A 25,089-nucleotide genomic window follows, 5' to 3' on the forward strand; every position below is an offset into this window, starting at 1 on the left:
TCTATTACATTTTCAGAGTTCGTACATGGGAAAGTCGAATCTGTCGGCCATTGAAAGAAAACAAAGTTCCAGAATAGGAATGAGAAATGGAAAAAATATTCATGTGATTACGCAAGCATTTCTTTATTCTCCAACTCCTATTTCGAAACAAATGCCAACGCTAATGACATTCAGCATGGTTTAATTATGAGCAGGAAAATTAAAAATGGAAGTCCATTAAAGTTGTGCACAACCATTTTCAAATATTAACCTACCGTTTCGAAACGCTTAACCTTATTTAAACAAATCCAAAAAAAAAAAAACGCCAAGTGCTCGAGCCAACATTATAATTTTTATCGTCTTTATATATACTCTATATGCAAGTCAGATTACTACCAGCACGCATTTAGGCGGAGGTGTAAAGCTAGATATTACTACAGACACCCTGCCGCCCGAAAAAGGAAATTCTTCGCTCCTTCCTTATTTTCTGCCCGTGTAGCGCTAATTTAGGCTTGAAGAACTATTCTCGTATTTTGCAACATCTACTTCCCATTCAATGGTCTCCGTCACGCCAGCTTCTCTTCTCACGCATTTCTGGGTTAACTAAAACCCATACATGAAATACTTAATCTGCCAGAAAACACGCTCGAGCTAGTCTAGCGGAACGTGCAGCGAACGTAATGGTTAGTGCTAGGAAAGGAGTAAGGTGTCTCTCCGGCAACTTCCAGGCATTCTAGTTTTATCTATACAGCATAGAAAACTTTATCAAAGTCACTTTCAAAGTAAGAATCGATAAGGAGTTAAAGATGGATTGTCGCTTCCCCATCCATAAGAGAATTTAATACTTTCGATGGCTCCATTGCTACAAAAATGGATAAGGAACAAAAAAAGAAAGAATAAGAAATAATGCTGCCAAGATTTTAACACATCAGTTCCGCCATAGATCATAGTTTCCTTTAATAATAACTTTTTTTTCTTTTATTTCCGTATCAATTTCCCTTAGAAAAATATACGCTGATATTTAGAACTTTATCTTATCGTTCACTTCCTTTTTTTTGCAAAATCATAAGACAACGGATTTTGAACCCAGATGATTTTTATTTAGTGCAAATACACCATACAATGAGTTTAAAATAATTTCGTTTTGTTTTTAAATAACAATTAGTGAATCAGATCTTTGAATAATGCCTCGTGATGGCTTATACGTCACAATGTTAATAGAAATGTCATTCGCTTTGTTTGCATTTTATAATCTATCAGAAAAATGCAGTCGTTTTGAAATATCATTTGTGTAAAAGGAAATTACATTTTTTCTATTATGATTTCGGGAAACATTTATATATTTCTTCAAAAATAATACATCAAACTTAACTTTAGAAACAGTATTTTGCTATAAAATAAAAGAAAACCAAAAATCACATTACCAAAAGCTGGAATCAGCTACATTTATTTTAAACATTCTTTTTTTGAATGTGAAAAAACACTGTAAAATGCTAAGGATATTTTATTTTTCGTTGAACGTTTAATTGTGTGTATAAGATCAGTGGTTGTAAAAATATTCCAGCGCCCATTGATGTTTATATCAGTATCTGTGTTTGACTGCGTATGATTGAAGTTATAAATGTTCACATTAAAATCTACTTAGGAGGGAAGCAAAGAGCCTATTTGGGTCACTAGTTCCACACACCTGTTATGGGCTGTAAGATTTCGAACCATAAAGTTAAATAGTAGAAACAGCTGCATGCAATGATACCTTAACATTAACCTAAACTGTTGTTTATGTATCTAAATGAATTTGTGTCGTTTTAGTAGCAAAGGAAGTCTTTTTCAAGGGTTATGTGCTGCCTTTTAGGCACAGCATGGACCTGCAATGTATCATTGTCAAATACGAAAACCACGTGATGTTAAATACTCGTTGTAGTGGAGTGTACTGGATGTAACATTCGAGTGTTATAGAAAAAAGGAAAAATGGCAAGTAGTTTGCATTTTATTTTGTTTTTTCGCTGTGATACAGTGATACAAAAAGTCAAAATCATTCTTCAATTATCTGATTGTGTTTTGGATAAAAAGGAAAGCTAAAAATCACTTCGTTTCCACACATTACAGAATGAGTGATTCTAGAACACTGCGATTAAGTATATATTATACGGTGATACAGAGAAGCGCACTGTATAGACACACACACACACGCGCGCGCGCGCGCAAAGCGATTTCTTTTCCTATCTTGTACGTTTTACATTGATATTTTCATTAGGAAGGACTCTCTTGGGCCGGTTTTTATTTTTATGTTACTTTGAGTCTGTAATAACACGTGCAGCCATTTGTCATCCGGTGATCCAGCTTCAAATCTCCCGAACCAATTTCTATTAGTTTCCATGTTCCTCTTCCATTTCATCTGCTTCTATCCTTTGAAAAACTGCCTTCGTACAAAGTTTCATAATGATATCTAACCTCCAGGTGCTCAGGAAGAGCAACAAGTTGCTCTCTCTCTCTCTCTTTCTTTCTTTCTTTAACCACTTGCTCGACACCGAACACTTGACGTGCTGTAGCTTTTGCAACCACTTATTTGGGGATTTAATAAAAAATATTCAAGTTGTCTCTTTTAACGAGAATCTATCTTTTCTTGCTGATTTTTAAATGTAAAAGTTTGATTTATTTTCGAATCTAGTTAACTAGCTTGCAAGCTCAATGAAAACTGCACAGAAGCTGTACAATTTAGATACGGCAAACTTATATTAGGATGAGAATACATTTAAATGGTATAGGGAATCAAATATTCAGTGCTATTTACAGATATGTCAGATCAGCATCACTTCATTTAGATGCTCAGCGTCAACATTTCAATCCTGTTATATGAAGGAAATGAATAAATTTCTTCCATAAGCTTAAAAGGATTTGAATAACTAACCATCCGTTATTATGAAATTTTAAAAAATAATTATATTAATTATCGTTATATGTAATCTTGGAGTTGCATCTTTTCATTACAACATTAATTCATATTCTCTGTATTTCCTGTATAAAAATGAATCCATAAAATTTGTATGTGTTCAGTGTTTACGAAAAATATGTATTACTTTGATGCAGTACCGAGAAGAAATCACTCACGCAATGCATGATATCTCTCGAGTACCTACAGTTATCTTTGAGTTGTACATATCGACATATCTGTTAATTATTCAGCACCTTATTGTGCACATAAAATTATCTTTTAACTGTATAGTTCATCAGGAATAATTCGTTTACGTTCAGTAGTACAAACTGTATCAGAAACTATCCAGAGAAGTGTTGAATTTACTGCCGAACCACTAAATCACATTAGTACCATGGGTCGACTAAGATATTATATATTTCATGTTAAATTTTTCTAATCTATTGTAGTCATTCATGTGAAATTTCTAGAATAAAATCTACGTAGATGTGGATTGAATATAAATAATTTACTAACTAAATCAAACTTTACTAAATAAATAAATAATTTAACTAAATAGATAATTTACTAACTATGAAATGAAAAGCATTTCATTCTCAGTCTTCGCTGAGTGTCAGAATGAAACCTCCTAATGAAATCGGCTTACTCACTTTCAACTGAAAAGTCCACTGAAAGATTCCTGGTATCGAATAACTAAGGTTTGTCGCATAAGAGTAAACGCAAGTCACTTTTTTTTGCGCTACTCAACGTGCTTAATCCGTGTAGGCCGCTATTAATTAGGCAAATGGTAACACATTCCTTCCTTCGGAGAATGCGGGTGCATTTTTATGAAAAATATCGTAGACAATCGGTATTCATAAAGGTTCGAATTGTTTCATATACTTAAGAATTCTAACTGAAAAATTAATTTTAAAATTTGAAATATTTATTTTGAAGTTTTTTTAGACTTTTGTCGCTCAAGACAAAAAAAGAGGAAGTTCCATATACAGTTCCTTAATACTCAGAGGCAAAAAGTGGGAAAATGATTGAATGGGATATAACTGGATAACTACACGCGTTGATCGTGAATAATTTGAAACAAGTGCGCATGTATACAGACTGAATGGGGTGTAAATAACTAATAAGACTGCAGACTCCCCCCACTCAGTACTAAGCCCATTGGAACACGTACAGCTGCCGCCCAACATCCTTTCACAGTACACCTTGAAATCCACAGAACAGATTTCTTTTCCTCCTCTTTCTTTCCCTCTCCCTGCTACTGCTGTACTGTGGAACAGTCTTCCTCCTGATGTATTTCCCAATGAATACAATATACAGACTTTTAAATCAAATGTAAACAAGTTTCTCCTTTCCCGACCCACTATCCATGTACGGTACTAACGTACTATAGGTTGACCAGCCAACCTCTGGTGTATTGGCCCAACATAACAAAAAAAAAGACAAATGCCTACAGTTATTATTATTATTATACAAACGCCTCCTGGGTCAAGATTCATCAAGGGAGGCTATAGTAAGATGCATTCTAACAGAGATAATGTTTATCATACCTCATCTTAAATTGGTTCATTGTTTCCGCACTCATCATCTCACTCGGCAATAAATTCCACTCACCAACCACTCTGCATGCAAAAAAAGTCATGCCGCACTGTCTTACGCACTATACCTTTATACAACTTCCAAGAATGACCTCTTGTCTCTCTATCCCCTTCCCTCCTTCAACCCTTTGAAAAATATCCTCGGTAACTATTTGATAAGCACCCGTTAGCAATTTATATATCTCAATCATATCGCCCCTCTTCCGTCTATTGACTAGCGTCTGTAATCCACATCCTCTCACCCTGTCTTCATAGCCAATATTCCACAACCCTGATATTGCTTTAGTTATTCGCCTCTGAACTTTTTCCAGAGCTTGGTTTTCACCTAGGAATGCCCATGACCAAATGGATGCGAAGTAGTCCAGATGTGGTCTAGTCAAAGCCTTGCACTGCGGAATGACCACATCCTTATCTCTACTTGTCAGTGTTCTTAGTATACTGCCATTTCTTTATGCTGTTTTTATCATTTATTGCAATATATTCCTTGAAAACTTCAATTCTTTATCCACCAATATTTCAAGATCACACTCTGCCTCCACCTCCTGTAATACAACGTTTACAATATGATACGCAGATCTTTTTTTTTTAATCAGAAATTCAAACTCTTACATTTACGGGTGTTAAATTGACATGCTGTTTTTGTCATTGCGTATTATCATCATTGCATATTGCATATTATCATCATCGTTATTATTGCCTTTTATCTGCCCACATAGCCACTTTATTCAAATCGCTCTGAAGCACCAGTACATTTTTATCATTCCTAATAACTTTTCCTAGCATAGCATCATCCGCAAACAGCTGTCTATCAGCTCTCAATATCATTAACAAACAAAACGTAACTTCCCAGTGTTTTAATCAGATGTTGCAAGAATTCGTCTGAACTTCATACATTTTAGCACTTTCGGTCCTTGCAGCCTTTAAGAGTTCTATGGTTAAATGCTTAATTCGGTTCGCTGAGTATCATGAGAACATTGTCAATCTTTCTCTCTCAGTTTTATAGTACGTTCATCTTTACACACCTTATGTACAGTATTTCATGCTAATTCAAGGGGAGGTTTTTCTGATCATAATAACTCCAGAAATGATCATGTGTTTGAAAACTACTCTTTAAAACACGTATGTTCAAAGTGTCAATTTTTATTTTTCTCCTTAGCACTTCAACCAAGGGAGAGAGAGATTTTTCTCCTCTTTTAAGATTTCAATATTTTTATTCTCGTGCCTGTTTGCGAAGCTCTCATGCTTGCCTTCCACGAGTGGCCATACAAGAAAGAGAGCAAGACGAATGGTGTGTGAAAGAGAGAAAGAGAGAGATCATTGTAGAGGTGCATGCAATACAAACTCGCGTTTTACTGGCTCTCTTCCCTAGCGCCGCTTTTGCACTTTTTTCACACCCTGTATCGCGATAGCATGCAAAAAAATATAATAGCTTGCACGTTATTCAAGAGAAAATTTGTCGCAGACCCGTTGGGACGTTTCATGCATAAAGTCTGGCAAATGGTGAAGTGATGAGTGAGGGAGCGAAAAAAAAAATGACAGTTTGGAGTCAACGAAGTGAATGCCAGGAGGTCAACTTTTGACGTTTTTCTACTAGAAGTATCTAGCAAGAATTTAGAAACATGTCCATGTGAAGAAAAAGGAATACTTTTTTAGGCTGTGGCCTAATTATATAAAGGCAGAATTAAAAGTACTTTTAATTATCTTCTTTAATGGAATAGGAATCAAAATACTGTGCAAAAATTTATTTAGTATTGAAGGGAAGCTTTTCAGTGATTAAATTGTCAGTCCGTTAGATAAAAAAAATAATTTTTGGAATTTGAAAGGAGCGGCCTTTGGTGAATCTCAAAAATTCCAAAATTATATGCAATTAATGAGTACTTTTATGGGATTCAAGTATGATAATTTTGGTCATTTAAACCATTTAGCTGAAGATAAAGGATTAATATAATTGCCGAAAGCATAGTCATTTCTTAATAAAATTGTCACAGTGACTAGTGATGAACTTATATGATCTGTTTAATTATTTCATAATATAACAAGAGTATTCTTTACAACAATTCCTTACAAGAGTATTCGCAACACAACACTTTGCGAGGATAATTACAAATTATCCTCGCAAAGGGTAGTGTTGGTGCACGTGCACCATGGTTGAGTTTTGCTGGCGACACGACTGAATAACATATAAGTAATTATAATTTATTATTATGGTTTTCTCCTTTTACCACTATATTCTTATATCGAAAGGTTTTCCACTTAAACCGTTTGCTCCGAATTGTTGTTACTAGCGCTAGCAGCTAACTTGTTTGGAAAATAACGAAACTGCAATATTAACATATGGATCATCCCCAATTAGTTCGATTTCTAGCGTTTCCAATACACAGGAAAAATATATTAGAAGGAATATCAGATAAGTAGCCAAACTGTTGTGTCAGTTGGTCATGGTCTCGTGGTTTCCTGCACCACACCACAAATACACCGTCTGTGGTAGAGCAAGTACTTTCGAACTATTAGAAAAGTGCTGACTAACCCTTCTATTCGCACAAGGAATAACGTAGGCGGCTGCTAACTCAACCAGCTGTTGTTACTGGTCAGTAGTTGGTTCTAAATTAAGTGGAGTTGTGACAACGGATGAGATGACTCATATTATATATCCTTCAGCCTATTCATTAAAAGTGGCTTCTTTTATTTGTTATTTGTTGAATGTAGAATGCTTAGGAATATAAGCTATTCAAAAACATTTAAAATCTTTCTTTGGGACCAATTATATCTCTCATATTTTCATTGTTCAACTTTATAAATGCCTGAGTGTAATCAATATGTTTATTTATTAATTTCGTTTAATCCACAGGATTGTTGTGGATTACGCCGATATAACTAAAGCTAATAGACAAATTGGTTTTACTTATTGAACTGCGTATGTTATGAGAGAGAGAGAGAGACTTGGGTTTCCGAAAGGATAAACTCTGTTCTCGTCTTCACTCGAAAATTTCTTATGAATACCCCTCTCCTCCTAGCTGAGATTCGAACCTTGATTTTTGCATCTAAAGCTCATTATCTGTACAAACTGCGTTGAGGAGGAACTAGTAATGGACATGAACCATTATCTACGTTATTAGCTTTCAATCTGCACACTTTAGATTTTCATAAGTGGTTGGAAATACAGCAGGAAAAGTCAGAAGTTATATTTCGACAATACTTCACTTACAAGAGTGAAATGTACAATGATTCTAACAATCTCGTCAGAATAAATATTTTCCATATAATATATAATTTAATACATAATATAGAATATAATAAATATATTCTCCTTCTCAAATTATTTAAGTCAACGTGGATGTGATCAGATGTGAAAGATAACTCACTTTCTGAAGAATGCACAGTCACCCTGAAATAAAGTGCATCATGGGTATAATGATATATAATATTTATATATTATGTTTACAAAGCATGTTTGTAGTTGTAGAGACTGAATTGTAAAACCGTAGCAGTTAAAAACAATACTTACTATGCAAAGAAACGTTTATCCTTCGGTGACAGAAACAAATTTTAAAGGTGTCAATTCCATTGACACCTTTAAAATTCTTGTTGTTGGTTCTTTTATCACACATCTAGCTGTCAGAAAAATTTATAAAATAATAATGAAAAACAACTTTCCATCGAGTTTGAATGATTAGTTACTTATTGTTAGTTTTTCATTGAAGTTTTGATTTCGTACAATTTATAATAAAAAAAATTCTCCAAATTCTCTGATATTCATCCTCTTTGTGACTTATATTGGTTTTCTAGTAGGACATCTAACTCGTTTCATGGCACAAGCTAAAGGTTTAAACTCCAATCTCCGTTCTTGTTGTCAATTTTATGATTCCTAGGAGGGTGGCCTCCCTTTTCGCTATAACTTTTATGTTACTGACGATCAATTTTATTTGAGTCTGCATCGGATCAGATAAACGAATGTATGGGAATAGGAGGAGAAGAGAGAAAATGCTAAAAGATGCACATTCGTCTTCCGTCTCCTCCCTATAAAAATTAAACGCGTTCTACCTTTTAACACTCCACTAATGTCCTATTGCCCATGTGCCACCCGCCATATTTCCTAATATAGACTTTTCCCAGATGATCACATTTGAAAATGCGAAGCAAAATCTACACTACGAGACTCGTAGCTATTCACCTTTCAAACACACTGGCGACCACTTTATGGCTATATTTATGGGCCGTAGACTTATGTCACCGTAATATGCTTTCCTCTGTAAGCTGCGGTTACCATCCGAAAAGGACAGGATGATGCGCAGCGATTAATATAATGGGCACTAAGTAACGCGAGGATGGATAGTTTTGCGTGTCATTTTACTCCTCGCCATCGTTGCATGAAGACTGACGTAGAAAAGGTGATTTAACTCTAGGAAATGAGAAGTCGCCGGTATATAAAACGCACCTTGTGCATCAAAGCGTGGCCGAAGCGATTGTTATGAGTTAGTTATGAGCACAGAGGTTAGAATGGTATATATATCGGTGCTAGCCTGATGCTTGCTCTCTTTATTTTGATAACCAGAACCTTAATAAAGTGAGATGCTTTGAAAAGAATTATTCGCGTATTTCAGCAACAAAACAGTTACTGAGTCATTTGTGTACTGCGTATGAATTTGGGTAAAAATAATAGACGAGCTTTGCACGGAATAAAGTTTATCAACACAGAATGAAATAAACGGCACTGTAAAACGCTAGACAACATGTCAAATTCTTGTCTTTATATATCCCGGAGATTCTAGATGTTATCCTCTTTCTTACCAGTCTGAGCATGACGATGATATTACAATGGCGATAGACAATCTTTATTACACCGAGTCCCAAAATTAAATCTTACCTAAGGTGGCCTGACATCCGTATGAAGCTAGTGATGCAAATTAATGAGTTGGGTGAGTGGTGTGATGTTCGGGGACAACAGCCCGATCTTCGGAAGACTGATATTGCAGACTTTTATGCGCAGAGACCTTCGATAATCTTCATTTAGTAACATAGGAAATGTAGGATTTATTTTCTTATTTATTTATTAGAATCTATTCGCATGCTGTCTTTATGGTAATTATAACATAGTCGACGTTGTATTACCATCGCTCTATCAAAAAATTCACGTCAATTGATTCCGAATGTTTGAAGGGATGAAGAGACTCTGTTTGGACTTTTTTGTGTTCGAAGCGAAATATTTCTAATTATAACCCTTCTTGAGTTAACTTGAATGGAAATAAAAATTATTTCTTTCATTAAAATAAAACATCCGCGCAGCTGAATAATTTTGTTCGCCATACTCGTATGTGAGACGATTGTCTTGGCTACTCAAGACCAGAAGGAGCTTCATAAAGTGTCGCGTTTATATCCAGTTTTAGGGCTGCTAATACCATACGACAGTGATTTTCCTGTTCTGTTATATTCTGCCAGGTATTACGCTTTGTAGGAAGAAAACTCGTATTTGGTACTGAAACCAATATAAAAACTTTTAATTTTGCCCATTTTACTGAGCAGCACAAATACATCTATTGCTGAACAGTTATATTCATCAATCATGATCGATTGATAATTACTGTTGGCAGATTGAAATGATTTATAATTGTGTAAAGCAAGCAATGAATAACGTTATTCAAGTTCACAGATTAAAGTGTACGGATTCACGTTGCTAAAATAATGCCATGAAATATTTTAACATATGGTTACCGTTATATAAATAATGAGATTTAGGTATTCAAGTAACGGAAAAAAAGTAAAGATGGTATTTTAGATCTGAAATAATTTTGTTCGCCATACTCGTATGTGAGACGATTGTCTTGGCTACTCAAGACCAGAAGGAGCTTCATAAAGTGTCGCGTTTGATCTCTAGAGCTGATCTCTCTAATTATAGAATCCTTCACTTGTCTCACGGAAACATAGATTTCCAGTCTCTTGAACTCACATCTTGAAGAAACCTTGAACGTACCTGAATCTTAAGCCTCGTTTTTTTAATGCATTTGATTGTAAAATAGTATAGAAGCGCTTTACATGAGATAAAACTGCTATAAAATACGCCCACAGATTCGAGACCCTTCGACACTTCTGCGCATGGCACAAAAAGGAGAATCCATTCCGATAATAGGGTAATCAATCCGTCTTCTGGGATGAGGTTGTTTATTATTACAGGTCGGAAAATTTAGCTTTTCTTTTACGAACATTGTAGTTTTTAAACTAGTACAGCGACAAGAAAGCACGTGATTTCGCATGTTGGTGACCAATTCGTACATCCTTCATTTCTTTCTCTCCTTCAGCATGAATGACTATTCTTGGCAGAAAGTCAAGCGGAGCTCTACAAAGTGTGGGCGTATTTATATTAAATGTTTTTAAACTATAGATCATTTTAGATTGAAAATTTTGTGTTCATTCTTTTATGATATTCTTTTACTCATCTGTATGTTTTATACCAGTTCATCATTGACATATCTTAGGAATTCGAATCGAATTCTGTTTCAGTTCCATGTACAATTGTGATTCATTTTGCGTGTTGAGCATGTGAATGACGTCTACGCAATAATATCACTTTAAAAGGAGTGATATTATTGCCTTCTTCAGTTTAAATTTATTAAACTTTCGTAGTTAGAATTGAAAACTTCAACTTAACCGTCATTCATTCTTCCTGTATTACGAATAATTCACTTATTGGTACTAATAATTTGTAGTAATAATTTAATTATTGGTAATAATAGGCAGTAATTCTGCTGGAGAGTATAAATTAAACACTGATTTTGAGTATTATTATCTAATCATCAAACATTACGATAGATTTTTCGTTAACAATAACAATTTTCTGTTTTTCTTCTAGGTTTGCCATTTGAAATCGAGCCAACATTTACCGAACCAATTCCCAATGTGACAGTACCTCTCGGAAGGGATGCCCAGTTACCCTGCGCCGTAGATAATTTGGGTTCCTATAGGGTAAGTAAAATAATTATTGAATTCAGATATTTATTCAACTTCCGATAATAAGGCTAATGATAACACTTGATCAGTAGACATTGAAATGATAAATACTTCAATAGCTAAAATAGAGAGAGAGAGCGTCTGAAAATATATCTATTAGACGGTTATATATATATATATATTATTGCTATTAGACTTGTCGAAGATCTAAGAATGTGAAATAGTTGAAATAATTATACATACTGGAAAGTACTACACGCATAGAAGATAACATTACAACTTCTCTTTGAAAGAAGAATGGATGTGTTGAACTATGCATCATTAATTAGTCCTGATTCTGAATTTTTTAAAAACAAAGTTTAGAATGATAAGATGATTCTGTTATCGGAAAAAGTTTCAGAATGTTCAGAAATTTTCAAAAATTAAATAAATATTACCGAATCTCCATCGAAGGTTTATTCTTTGGAAACTCATTCTTCAAAATTATCGTTTGAGTAGGATAAGGAGACATGACCAGTGGCATCAAATGAATATAATTTGTCATCGTATAATGCTATTACTTTTAAGACAGAGTGATATCTTAAGTTCATCCTCGGGGGGGGGGGGCAGTTTCTTAAGAAGAAAGTCAGGAAACAAATGCGTACTTTGAATTAAAGTTTTCAACTAGACAGTAATAAGAATAGAGTAGGATATATAATCATTATTCTAGCGACTTCCTTTTACTTGATCCGACTGGAATTTCCTTTTTCGTTGGGAAAAACTCAAATGAATAAGTAAGCCCTCAGACATTATAAAACCTCAACGCTTAGTTGCGGTTACCTTGTCACCTTTCATCGCTCTCCGTGAGAGACTTACGTTCTTTGTACTTTTCTTCTTTCTTTTACGACTTGATCTGACATCCCGCAAATGCGCAAGAAAAGTAAACCTCCACGCAATTGAGAATTGTAACAATTACCTTTCTCCGTCAAAAATACCGTGTGCGGTTTTTTTTCTTTTATTTACGGTCTCTTTCTCACGCTTTCTAAGATATATGGTTTAATACTCGCGATGTGCTGGGTTTTTGAATCTGCATAAAAGCATTTGCTTGCAAAGCGAGAACTCTTCCAGAACATTCGCTAATGTTACAATCGATGAAGTGTGATGTAAGACGAAAAAAGTGCGCCAACAACTACTATGCATTGACCCACAAGAACACAGGATCAGAATAAGAAATTGGGTAGAATATGTGTGGAGAACTATCAAGACCCATCCTATCGACAAAATGGAGAGATGGGGAAAGAGAGCGAGAACGCAATCTGCCATACGTAAAGCAGCGACACGGCGTCAAGTTCAGGACGCAAAGTGGTTCCACGGTGCTTTCGGCAGGTCTCAAAGAAACTCACGCTCACCCGTGCAGAAAGCGTTATTAAAGAAAGGAAATGCCCACGAGATATCACGCCCAATAAGCACACCAAACCTAATCCTATTCCCTCGCAAGCGGCTTGCCAACTAATCAGTTTGAGGCTGTTTGATGTAAACGAAACGCTCCAGCACCACGAGACTGGCACAGGCACCATCATTAGCTCTGCCCTTGCTTTCTTCGACTATTGTCGATCGTGAAGCAGAGAAGGGGGGGGGGGGAGAGCTATTGGATAGAAAGGAGAGCAAAATAACAACACCAAAAAAGCATAGCAACAGAGCGCCTTAATTGAAAAATCCACTACAAATGAAGGAGTTGGGATGAAAATAACTAGCTGTTTGGGGGGGGGGGGGGGTAGAATCTTACGTGTGAATTGGTACACTATGAGAGGATGTGTGTGCCTCGTTTAATGAGAAGCGGGGATTTTAATGCAGAATTGCGTATAAGTGCCATAAAAATTTTACGGTTAATTAGTCCTTATTCTTCTCCCCTCGGCTTACAACACCTACACTAAAGTTGACTTGTTAGAATTGTAAATTAATCCGCGCATCTTTTTTTTTTCCCTTTTTCATTTGCTCAGCATGATTTTTTGGCGAGGCAAAAATTCGCTAGAATAAATACATACTAATTGTCAAATTACTGTCACTGCTGTTTTTTTACCATCTTTGTTTTGCTTACTTTAAGCCGATTAACCATGGAAATATAGTTTTTTCAATCCTGTACGAGGATGACTTTCTCTTTAAACGACACCAGGTTCGTTGTTTTTTTTTGGAATTTCTTTTATGTAGATGGTAGATACATATAGAGTATTTCTTATATCCCTCAATATCTTACTTTTTTCTATAATATAAAGACTTTTTGATTGGGTCTCATACTGTGAAAAAAAAATTCCTAATTAACAGCGACTAAAGCGATAAAAAAGAAATTATAATGAATGCTTAGTAAGAGACCTAAACAGAAACATGTAAGTTATTTATTTATTCCTTTTGATACCAAAAACACACGATGATAACTGAGAAAAATCAGCCAAGATTACTATTTTTATTCAAAGGATAGTTGCTAATAACATTCTAAACACTGGAAGTATATCAACATTAACAAGAAGGGATACAGTAGATCTCGAAATAGCCTGGAAACGCAGGATTGCATTTCCAGATAGTGCAGAAACTCACTGGTTGCTGCAGTCACTGCCAATTCATATCATAACATTCAACAAATAATAAAAATAGTTTATTTTTGAGCGAGAAAACCTTGTAATAATGCTGCCTGAAGCGAGTGTTGTACGTGGTGCTCGTAGCACGTATCATGCCTCTTTGTGTTGAAGAATACAATATATTGTTTCAACCTAGGTTTATTAACAAAAGATAATGCAGTGGGAATTACTTTTGTTTTCTTTAATAAAATCAGTCGATTAAAAATACTTTATTAACAATTTAAATTTCTTTAAAAGCTTAAATATCATCACAATAATTCACATTAAATATAAATATATAAATGTGCGATGTTAAAAGGACTAGCGAAAACTCACATGATTATATCTTTTAGAAACATGTAAAACTTTTTGACCGCTCTAACAATTCAAAATACGATAAAGTTAGACTTTAACTGTTTAAAATAGCAACTAAAATTAGTTTAAAATAACAGCTTACGTTCACACAGATGCTATAAGCTTTCTAAACAATCGGCGAGAGGGATGCTATTCGCCATGATCTGGTTCTTTTTGCCCTACTTAGCAGATGGCTAGCTGTTAATTAATGATTTATCTGGATTTTACCTGACAATGTATTTATAAACTTGCTGGTTTTTCTCAGATGCCACAACCCAGAATTCGCGTAGCAGTATTTCAAGACGAAATTACGAACTTCACAACTTTCATCATGGATTGTAATTTTCCTGATCCTTTGAAGAGAATCATCAATTTGCAAAAAACAGTTGCTGCCATATAATGCAATGGTAATATAAAAACACTGATAGCAGGCGAAATTATCATAAGACCCTATGGATCAAATCTTTTAAAGTACTAAAGTATAATTTCAAAAGCTCGTTGTCCTTATGTTTTTATCACTACTGTCTCTATATCTCACTATCCCATAAAACATCAAAAGACAATCCTCCGAATGTAGAAACAGTAGATCGAAGTACTTTTTAATATGAATACATGGAAAGAGTTACGTTAGCATAATTTCAGATGAGAATGACAATTGTGTGTGTGTGTCATTTGATCAAAATCTGAAGGGACCCAAGTCTATAAGTCACCAAGTTCAAGATACTATAATCTAGGACTAAAATGTTTCTTGGTTATCTCATCTCTCATGGATCCTAAAAATTTCTAACTTGATGGAAGCACTATATTACATTCAGTTAATATATTCACTATTTTAATCTCCCAGCATAAGGAACTCACAATTCCATTGATTCTCCATCAGATCCAGAAGATTCTCATTTTGAGAGCTGTTTTTCATTGCCCATATCACTTCAGTTTTCATTATCAACCATATATTCCTGTACAATCTTTTATTAATATATTTCTTGTACAAATGAATGTACAAACTACACTCTTTCTATCTTTTTTTTTCGCATCTTCTTCTATTGAATATTTTTCGAAATTACATTTTACTCCTCCACATCTACGAAAAGACTCCTATAACTCCCTTTGTCTTTCTAAACAGATCTTGTCAATACTTGATAAGGTTAGTAAACCGTATGAAGTATTGCCGACCAATGAAATAACAAATGAATTCGGAAGAAATTTTTTTAGAAAATGTGAATGGGAAGTTAATAACAATGTAAATTTAATTACATGTACTATAATAGCATGCTATTTACTCCTTCAAGTCATATATCAAGAACTGAAGATGTTAGTAGTTAACCAGATGATAGGTTTATCTTCGATTGAAGAGACCTAGTTTCCAATATTGGTCAGAACTTAAGGAAATTTTTAATATCTTCCGCTGAATTATGTAGTCTGAGACAATCATATTGTTTTTTCCCCAACATAACAGGCAAACAGTTCTGTAAACCCACTATCGAAGGTACATATAATTCAAGCACATGTTAGTTGCATGTCATTTGCTCTAACTAACCAATCCAAACAGCCCAGTTTAATCCTATGCTGTCACAACAATCTCCGGGATCAGAACAGCAACTATTGCTGTATCTGAAAACTTCCATATACAAGTTCTATCTATCTATATTCTTTTTTATAATTTTTAAAGTCGACTGTAGTGGAGAGAAATGAATTCTTCGTGGTTATATAGCTTTCGTAGAAAAAATAGTTCTCCAAACAGTTTTAGCGCTAATAGAACATTTAGACCTTTCAATAGTCCATCTGGGCGAAGATTTGATCAGAAACTTCGTATCAGAAGCTTTAAAATGATGCAACTTTAGATCTGCAATGTACTATTTTTTTCAAAATTTTATCTTCGTTCATTACACTCTTATTATAAATATATATTCCACCTCCAAATGATACGCCTTCACCGATTATTACATGGATTTAATGCATACCTCTTTAGAATACTTTCACATGCTTGTTTATTAAGGAAAATAATTATAATTATTTTCCTTATTAATACAATAATAAAAGACGTTTCTACTTTTCTAGACTGTCTCATGTTTTTTGTAACAAAAAGAAGCGAATAGCATAATTAAGTAGCAGGAAAATATACAGATATCTTTACTGCGATGTCTTTCATACAGGACTTCGAAAAAAATAATTAGAATATTTGCAAACGTTGTTTACAAAGATAATAATAAAGCAAAAGAAATAAATAATATTCAATTTTTGAAAGAACGATTTTTTTTCAGTTTCGCATATTTAAACTGAGAACAGCTGATGGTGACAACACCGCGCCCAACAAACAGTGTAATTAAATGGCCATATTAGGAAAGAAACTGTCTAAAAAGATATTCCAGGGTAAATGGAAAAAAAATATTTGTTTCACCTTCATTGGTGATGTGCTATTTAAAAAATATTTAGCGCAATTCACAAAATTAAAATGTCTTGTTAATTCCATTATACATATTTCTATCCTTAACAAAAAAAATACATGCTCATGATTTGATCTATATTTTTACGATAACTGATTGTATATTCATTTTATACCTACCATGCAGGCTTTTGACTCCAGACCCAACAGAACAGACTCGTATGTCTGCATTCTCCTGGCTAGTTTGTTTCTTTCGTGGGACGTAAAACCCGGTTCACGAGATTGAGTAACCCACCTTCAGATGAAAAATCCTGATAAATGTTCTTCTGGCCCTAGACGGGACTCGATCCCGGTTGTTTATATTCACAAATCTTAAATGAGGTGTGGATTTATTACGGTAATAAATCCGTAAAGGAGTTAAAATATTTTTATGAATAGTATGGTAAAAAGAAATACTAAATTTTAATTAATACAGAGGTTATAAATATTTTACCAACACAAGTTACCATAAGGTGCTTTGACCTTATTAAATAAAAATCTCAGGATGAGAGATAGATGTAGAAAGTTTTTTACCTTGGGTATCATCGAAGGCAATTCATCGAATAACAATTCACCGAATAAACAATTCATCGAAAATCAGTTTATCGAACAACAATTAATCGAAAAAGCAATTCATCGAAAGACAATTCCCTGAAAAGCAATTCACCGATGCGCAGTTAATCGAAAAGACAATTCATCGAAACGCAATTGATCGAAAAACAACAATTCATCGAAAAATCACAATTCGGTATTGTCTTTCGGTAAACTGTTTTTCGATGAACTCTCCGGATACCGGGTATACTTAGCCTGGCTCCCACTGACGAGACCTCAGTAAAAGATCGAAACCGGTCTGGGTAGTGGCCCCTTGCCTTTAATACAAAGCATCATACACCTCCTCCAGGAGATGTGCTTTGCATTAAGGGTAAATATTAAGAATAGTGATCAGAGCTTATTCTACCTTTACCACGAGTTGCCTTGGCCTTGCACTTCCTGCAGGGTCAGCTAGACTTGCAACACTTGCAGGCGCAAACTTGACTGACTTGTCTGTTTGCTTACTTGGGAAATGGAGTAAAAAAAAACCAGGTTTATATTTATTTAAAATAACTTGGTATCTTTAACATATATATATATTGCTATTAACAAACTGTATAATATAATAACTTTAAAAAAGTTTACGCATAAAGTTTAAACACGTTTTCATTTCTATTTACGCAGGCTGCTTGGATAAAAGTAGAAACCAAAGCCATTCTTACGATACACCATCACATTATCACGAGGAATTATAGGATAAGTCTAAGTCATAGTGACAATCGGAACTTTGTTCTACAAATAAGAAATGTCCAGAAAACAGACAGAGGAGGTTACATGTGCCAAATCAACACGGTGCCTATGAAAAGTCAGATTGGATACATTGATGTATTAGGTAAGTGTAATTTTTTTTTGTTTTGTTGTCAACTCTTTAAGTGACCAAATGGTCACTTAAAGAGCAGTAGTTTGTACCTAGACACTCAGTATTTTTTTAAATTTTATTTTATAAGCTATTTTAAAATAGCTTATAAAATCGCTTATTTCTTAGATAAGTGATTTTATAAGCTGTTATAAATTTTAATGATTTTTAATCCAGATAGGAGTGTTTGTTGATCATTCTGATTACATGACTAAGCATGAAAGAATATACCATATTAGAAAGATCAGCCAACCCTCCTATCTGGAATAAAAAAAAAGCTTATAAAATCACTTATCTAAGAAATAACTAAAATGAATGTCTAACATAATATTAATACAAAAAAGTAGGAAGTGAATTATTCGGTTAAGATGCAAGTACATTTTGCCAACGTCAAGCTAAATTAATAAGTTTGTTGAAAATATTTAACCAACCATTCAGTTTTAATTTAGGCTATGAGGAAAAGAATCAGTGCACTTTATTATACTGATGGCAGCTAAAATGCGACGTTATATTATCATCTAGTTTCCATTGTCGTCTTCTGATCGGCGGTGTGAAATAACAAATGTTAAATGGCACTTTACTTGAAGTGGAAGATTGTTGTTTGTTGATATTAAATTAAACAAATAGAGAACCAGTCCTCTGCTCACTGATGCACGACAGCGCTTTGTCATTATTTATATTTTATTCCCTTATCTTTCTACCTTTATCTACTCCAGTAGGAAAATAAATAATGGTTCAATGCCCTACTTGTAGACTAACTTGTTTATATTCACACGTTGAGCGCATTTTAACTAAATCCATATTTCTTAATACTTTAATAAGAAAGGGTAAAAGGTTTTTAAAAAGGACAATCAATATTTGAGACGTTTATTGTCATGAAATGGTGCGTTACTCGCATTTTTGTTGAGTAGTGTCACTCATCATAAGCAAAGAGCTAGTTATGGTCTATGTGCTATAGATATCTTTAGTTTTTTCTAACTTTGCCCTCAAAACAGTTCAAGTTACAGTCATTCTACACAGTTTAATAGTGATTCTAAATATAAATCTCATTCCATTAAATAAAAACAGTAAGACATTATTATTCATCATAACTATCGATATCCATGGGTCCAGGACCGGTCGTTGTCTGATGCATTTCTCGCTATCTCTTTTTGTTCATTGACATGTGACTCAACTCTTAGAAATCTCCGGTCACTCATTTATATAATCTACCTACCCTCTTCTTGATCATTCGCTCGTGTTTATGCCTACCATTCTACCGAATATCAAGGTTTGATATTCTGTAGAACTTCTTCATCTTTCTTCTGTTATCCATACTGAAGATATGTTCAAAAAAGTTGAACTTTAGTTCTAATTAATGTCTGTTTTAGATTCTCTTGTTGATTTATATTTTTTAGATGTTCTTCAATTGCATCCGCTTAATTCGTAGGAATTCTCTATAGTTCGTTCCTTCTAATGTAAATATTTGTCCGCAAAAGCAGTGGTTTCCCAAATACTGTCTTTGACCATCTCATATCTCATATCAATAGATAGTCGTGGTGAATATGCACATTTCCAGTACCCTTATCTTTGTGTTAAGACTAACTGTTTTAATTTCTCATTTCTTATCCATCGCCTGTAGGCTTACTTTCGCTTATGTAATTAGAGTTCTTATCTCCTTTTTATAGTCTACATTGTGCGTCACGTGGTACTTGTTACATAAAACTTCCTAACCTCTTCAAGAAGAAATCTTCATCTTCTTATTCACGAATATCATCATTTTATTCGGCTTTTATTATCATCCTGTATCTCTTTCTTTTTTTCTTTTATTTTGATTTCAGTACTGTTCTTTCTAGCCCATCATCTTTTTTCATAATTGCCATCTGCAAATCATATGTTATCGATTCTTATATCTTGAAATGAAATTCGTCTAATACTCTATTTATAACATCCAATGTTCCTTTCCACAAGCATGGTAAAGATGCTCGAAGATATCAAATCCCCTTGTCTTGTGTCTCTACCGGAACTATCTTTATTTTTGTCCACATCTTCTCATAACTGTCTCTCCATTATCGTGACATAGCATAATAGATATATCTAATTCTTGCCCATGGCGTAAGATTCGAACACAGCCCATATCAATTTCTCGATCAACGTTCTACAATCAACAAAGTAGGCAAGAACAAAGCAAGATTACTATTATCATTGGTAATCTTTTTCCGATTAAAAAATCTCCAATTGCGGTAAAAAGTCATCAACGTCTTAAACTGCACACTGGTCAAAGAACAAAATTTGCACTAAAAATATTCAAATGACCGCATAGGCATATATTACTTGGGATGTATACATGTGCATCATAAATCTCATCATCATCATAAACACACACACACACACACACACACACACACACACACACACACACACACACACACACACACACACACACACACACATGCGCAAAGAGAGAGAAATTGCTCGAATGGCAGATTACAAATATAACAACTCTCCAAGCAGCCACAGTCCAGTTACACAAAATCTTCAGACTATTCATTCGTTAACTTTACATGTTAATGCCACAGCAGTACTGGAAAGAAAACTATAGCATAACAAAAGAATTATTTTACGTTCTTCGTCAACACACAAGGCAATATCTTGCCAGTAGTATACAAATACACCCTCTGTCCAAAACGAAACAGAACGTTTCGAAAATAGAAGAATCTAGTGGCGCCACCTGTTGTATCTTTTTGTTGTCGAAAGCGGCAACCTTCATTAGTGTTGTGTCAACTGTTTATGATATTTCTTTCATTAGAAGCCGAGTTATAGTGCCAAGAGTGACAGTGTTTAAACGAACAGTCGGTCGTCACGATATTCATGCCGTACGCGACGAATTCTCGCTATCAATCGCTTCAAAATTTCGAGATAAAACTCGCCATTGACTGTTTGGCCGAGCGGAACGAATTCTTTGTTGATAATGCCCTTGGAATGGTAGAAACAAATCATCATTGTCTTCTCCAAGAGACTTTTTTTGGATGACCCGGTCACCAGTAACGATCGTTTTGAGGAAGTTTGAGTCCTTACGAGCGGTTTTAATGAGGTCCTTGCAGTGTTCAATTCGACACATTTTTTGGTCGTCGGTCAACTTGTGGGGAACAAACGTATGCTTTTTGAAGCATTTGATGCATTTCGGTAGAACGTTTATCACGTTTAACACAAAAGTCAATCGCAGTTGAAACTAATTTTCCGACCGTTCGTCAAAACACTGTCACTCTTGGCACTAAAACTCGGTTTCTAATGAAACAAATGTCATAAACATTTGACTTGAATTGACACAACACTAATGAAGATTGCCGCTTTCGACAACAAAAAAGATACAACAGGTGGCGCCACTAGTTTCTTCTATTTTCTAAAAGTGCGGTTTCTTTTTGGACAGAGGGTGTAGCACCTATAGCCAGGCAGTAAGAAGTGACAAAGTAAATACAAATTATTAAAACAAAAAACACCTTCCATTAGGAGACGCAAGTCTATCCAAGTTGGTTACATCATTAATCCTAATTATCTTGTGAAAAGTATGCTAGGCGTATTCATGTCTGAAGGAGGGAACCAGAGCACTCGTAGGAAAACCTACCCCAAATATTAAAAGTTGCATATATCCGCGAACACCACTGCGGCAATAGCACAAACATATAATCATCTGCCTAAATTCTGCACCTTGAATTGTATGGTTTCACTTCCACATGTTCATGTTTCCCTTGCATTCTCTCTGATCCTTTTTTCATTCACATACAATAAAAATTCAAAACTGCTCATTAGATATTTTTATCATTTTTTTTAAAATATGCCCACTAATAGCAGGTCTAAAAAACAGAATAACAATAAGATCAAGCAAGTACAATGAAGACTAGACATAAATCCTTTAAGTGGTTACACTAATACTACCATCTCTGGCATCTACTAGGTTAGTAGTTTGACACAGGAAGTAATGCGATCTAATGAGAGTAAATGTCAATCGAATCTCTAGATGAAAAATAACTTTCATTGATCGGTGAAACACCAACGCCATACTTATTAGAGGCGTGAAGTGGCTATTGCCATGTGTGGTCTCTAAAATAGGGTGGCTCTAGTTTATGTCGTGTCTTTCCTTTCTTCTTTGGAAAGCTTCCCAATCATCAGGTCCGAGTATAGCAGCTTGCAGGAAAAGATAACTCTTGGATACACTCAATGTGTGGTTGCATTCATCTTTATTGCATGATCCTACTTGATAATTTCCCAGTATTCTAACAAGAATGATTATATAAAAACATACTATTTTTGGGTGAAAAATCTCTCCTCCAAAAAAACATAATAATAATAATAATAATAAATATCACAATTACAAGGAAACAGTTGCAAAAAAATCTAATAATATGTCCACATCACTTCCATACACTCTTCAGCCTCTAAAAGCCTTGATATCCGTTCTAAACATTAGTTGGGGTAGTGCCCCAGAAATCTCCCTCAAAATGTTAGATTGTATTTAGAAGTAAGCTATTCGCGTATTAGATACCCCCTCCTTTTCACTGAATTGTCTTCCACAATTCTCTAGTCATAATAGCCCCAGGGCGTTGAGCTCCATGACTAACTTATCTCCATTTGGAACAATGGAAATCCAAATGGACCAAATCTCCATTTGGAGCAGTCTTCACTGTACTGTTTTTCCCCAATGAACACAATCTCCCAGCTCTACAAGAAACGCATTAAACGATTCCTTTGTTCCTTTATGAGTATCTGCTCAAGTACATGGCATTATTGTGTAATAGGTCTCGAAACGTCTCGTGTTTGGTTATGGTATATATATATATATACACACAATGTTTTGTTCGGAAAGACCTGGTTCGATTCCCGTCAGTGACGTGACGAACCTTTATCTGATCTCTTTCTACTAAAGGTGAGTTAGCCAGTCTCATACGGAGGTAGGAGATTTTTTCTTCCCCCAGAACAGGCAAACAGGCTCCGTGAACAAAGGCATCTACAGGCATAGGGCTAACCACCTTATCGTGAACGAGTATGGCTTGGAACAGCTCCTTAACAGGCCACGGCCTAATGGCCGTAAAAAGGAAGAAGGAAAAAGGACGTAAAAAGGAAGAAGAAGATCTAATAATTAAAACTATTAGTAATCAACATTCAAATTATTCAAAATCGTTATAATGATAAAAACACAAAGAATATGAAATATACTACCTATTTACTAATGCTCTGGATAAAACAATAAACCATAAATGGGTCAACTGACTAGAACTGTATTATTATTATCGTTCAATCGCATCCAACTACAGTGAGGTCATTTCTCACGAACCACTAGCATTATTTGGGAAACCACTGCTTTTGTAGACTTCAGTCTAAAGTTTCTTTCTTATTTATTACGATGTCACCTTTTACCTTTCTTTTCTGTTCTAGTTTCTCAAAACCCTTCCGTTCCCTTTTCTCTTCCTAGATAGCTATGATACTGATCTTTACCTGCTGCTTTGACCGACCGGCATGAAATATTCCAGATGTCAGAACTACAACAAGAAAATCGAAGCATTCTCCGGTAGAATGTGGAGCAATAAAAACGAAACAACGTACCCTTTAGAGTGTATATTCGAAGGTTAAACTCGGATGAGTTTCCGATGAAAATACATATTTGTTGGTACAATAAATACCGCAGTGAGAATGCAAACGAATTTTAGGATACAATTATGAGGGCAACACACGGGCTTATTTTGTGTTACATTCCAAAACTAAATACAACTTGTGTTTTCTAGTAATGCTTTCTGATAAAAATAAAGTAATAAAATAACCATCTCTGTTTTCCCCTCACCACCCACAAAAAATCCTCAAAATGATCCATTGGTTCAAGGCGAATACAAAGTCGTAGAACTAAGGAAATAACCGTCCTCATAGAAATTAGTTTCGTTTATTGAACGGTGCGTCACTTATCGATTTATACCCATCCCCCCCTTATCGATTAGATCTCCTTATATATGGGTAAAGAAGCCGATCTCAGAGACTTTATACAGCTGTTCTCTGAATTACCAACAATGTACACTAGTATTTATTTTATAAATTGTAATGAATGAATATTTAAATTAATGCTAGACTTCGATTCTTTCAGTAGGCAACCAGGTTCATCTTCAGAATAATTTTAGTTGTTTTCCGATACCATTAATTCCATGTTCATCCATATAGCTGTAATGATATCTAACACAATTAAATCTTTTAACAGAAATACAATATACTTACAGTAATTTCCCGTTATAGATCTTTTATGAATCTATTCTTGCCAAATAATCAAAATCATAGAAAAGAAGTGGACCAACCAATGGATTATTTTTATTTTCTTGATGACAGTGCTTCAATGTTTTCCTTGTGTGCAAAATAATCATGACCGCAGGTACCTAATCTCTTGTTTAGAGAAAGATCTTAGTAAATGGCGATGGGGAAATTATTTTCAAATGTTTCGTGTTTGCTTGGGGGAATCTTACATGATAAAATTCTCATTAATTATTAAATTAATTAATGAGAATAATTAAATTAAAATTCTCATTAATTATTAAATTAAATTCCAAATGCAGGCTGCAATTATCATTGCAGCCTGCATTTGGAAATAACTCTTTGATATTGGGATCTCTTAGTAATGAAACATCCAAGCAGTGTCATATTTAGTGCACAATTTTGGTCCTTTTTTAAGTACTGGATACTAACAGTGTGTTAATTACATTGTGAATAATTAAACAAAAACAACATTACTTTCCAAATATTTCCTTTCTAGCATAAGAAACTATATTGCTACTTAATATCTGTATAAAATGTTTTGCTATAAGAGTTATTAG

General features: G+C 34.6%; 1 protein-coding gene across 2 annotated transcripts in view; it reads left to right on the top strand.

Annotated features, from left to right (window-relative positions):
• LOC150098186 (lachesin-like) overlaps window positions 1-25,089 on the top strand; it is a 426,324-nt gene that overhangs the window by 308,498 nt on the left and 92,737 nt on the right. For both annotated transcript variants that reach the window (XM_090406556.1, XM_090406555.1), the window contains exons 2-3: window positions 11,351-11,463; window positions 18,031-18,238. In XM_090406556.1, the coding sequence (XP_090262682.1) occupies window positions 11,351-11,463; window positions 18,031-18,238 (321 nt within the window). The remainder of the gene's footprint in view (window positions 1-11,350; window positions 11,464-18,030; window positions 18,239-25,089) is intronic.

Source organism: Typopeltis vanoorti, chromosome 16 (genome assembly GCF_054136105.1).
Source record: "Typopeltis vanoorti isolate ZY-2024b chromosome 16, IOZ_Tvanoo_1.0, whole genome shotgun sequence".
NCBI classification, from domain to species: Eukaryota; Metazoa; Arthropoda; class Arachnida; order Uropygi; family Thelyphonidae; genus Typopeltis; species Typopeltis vanoorti.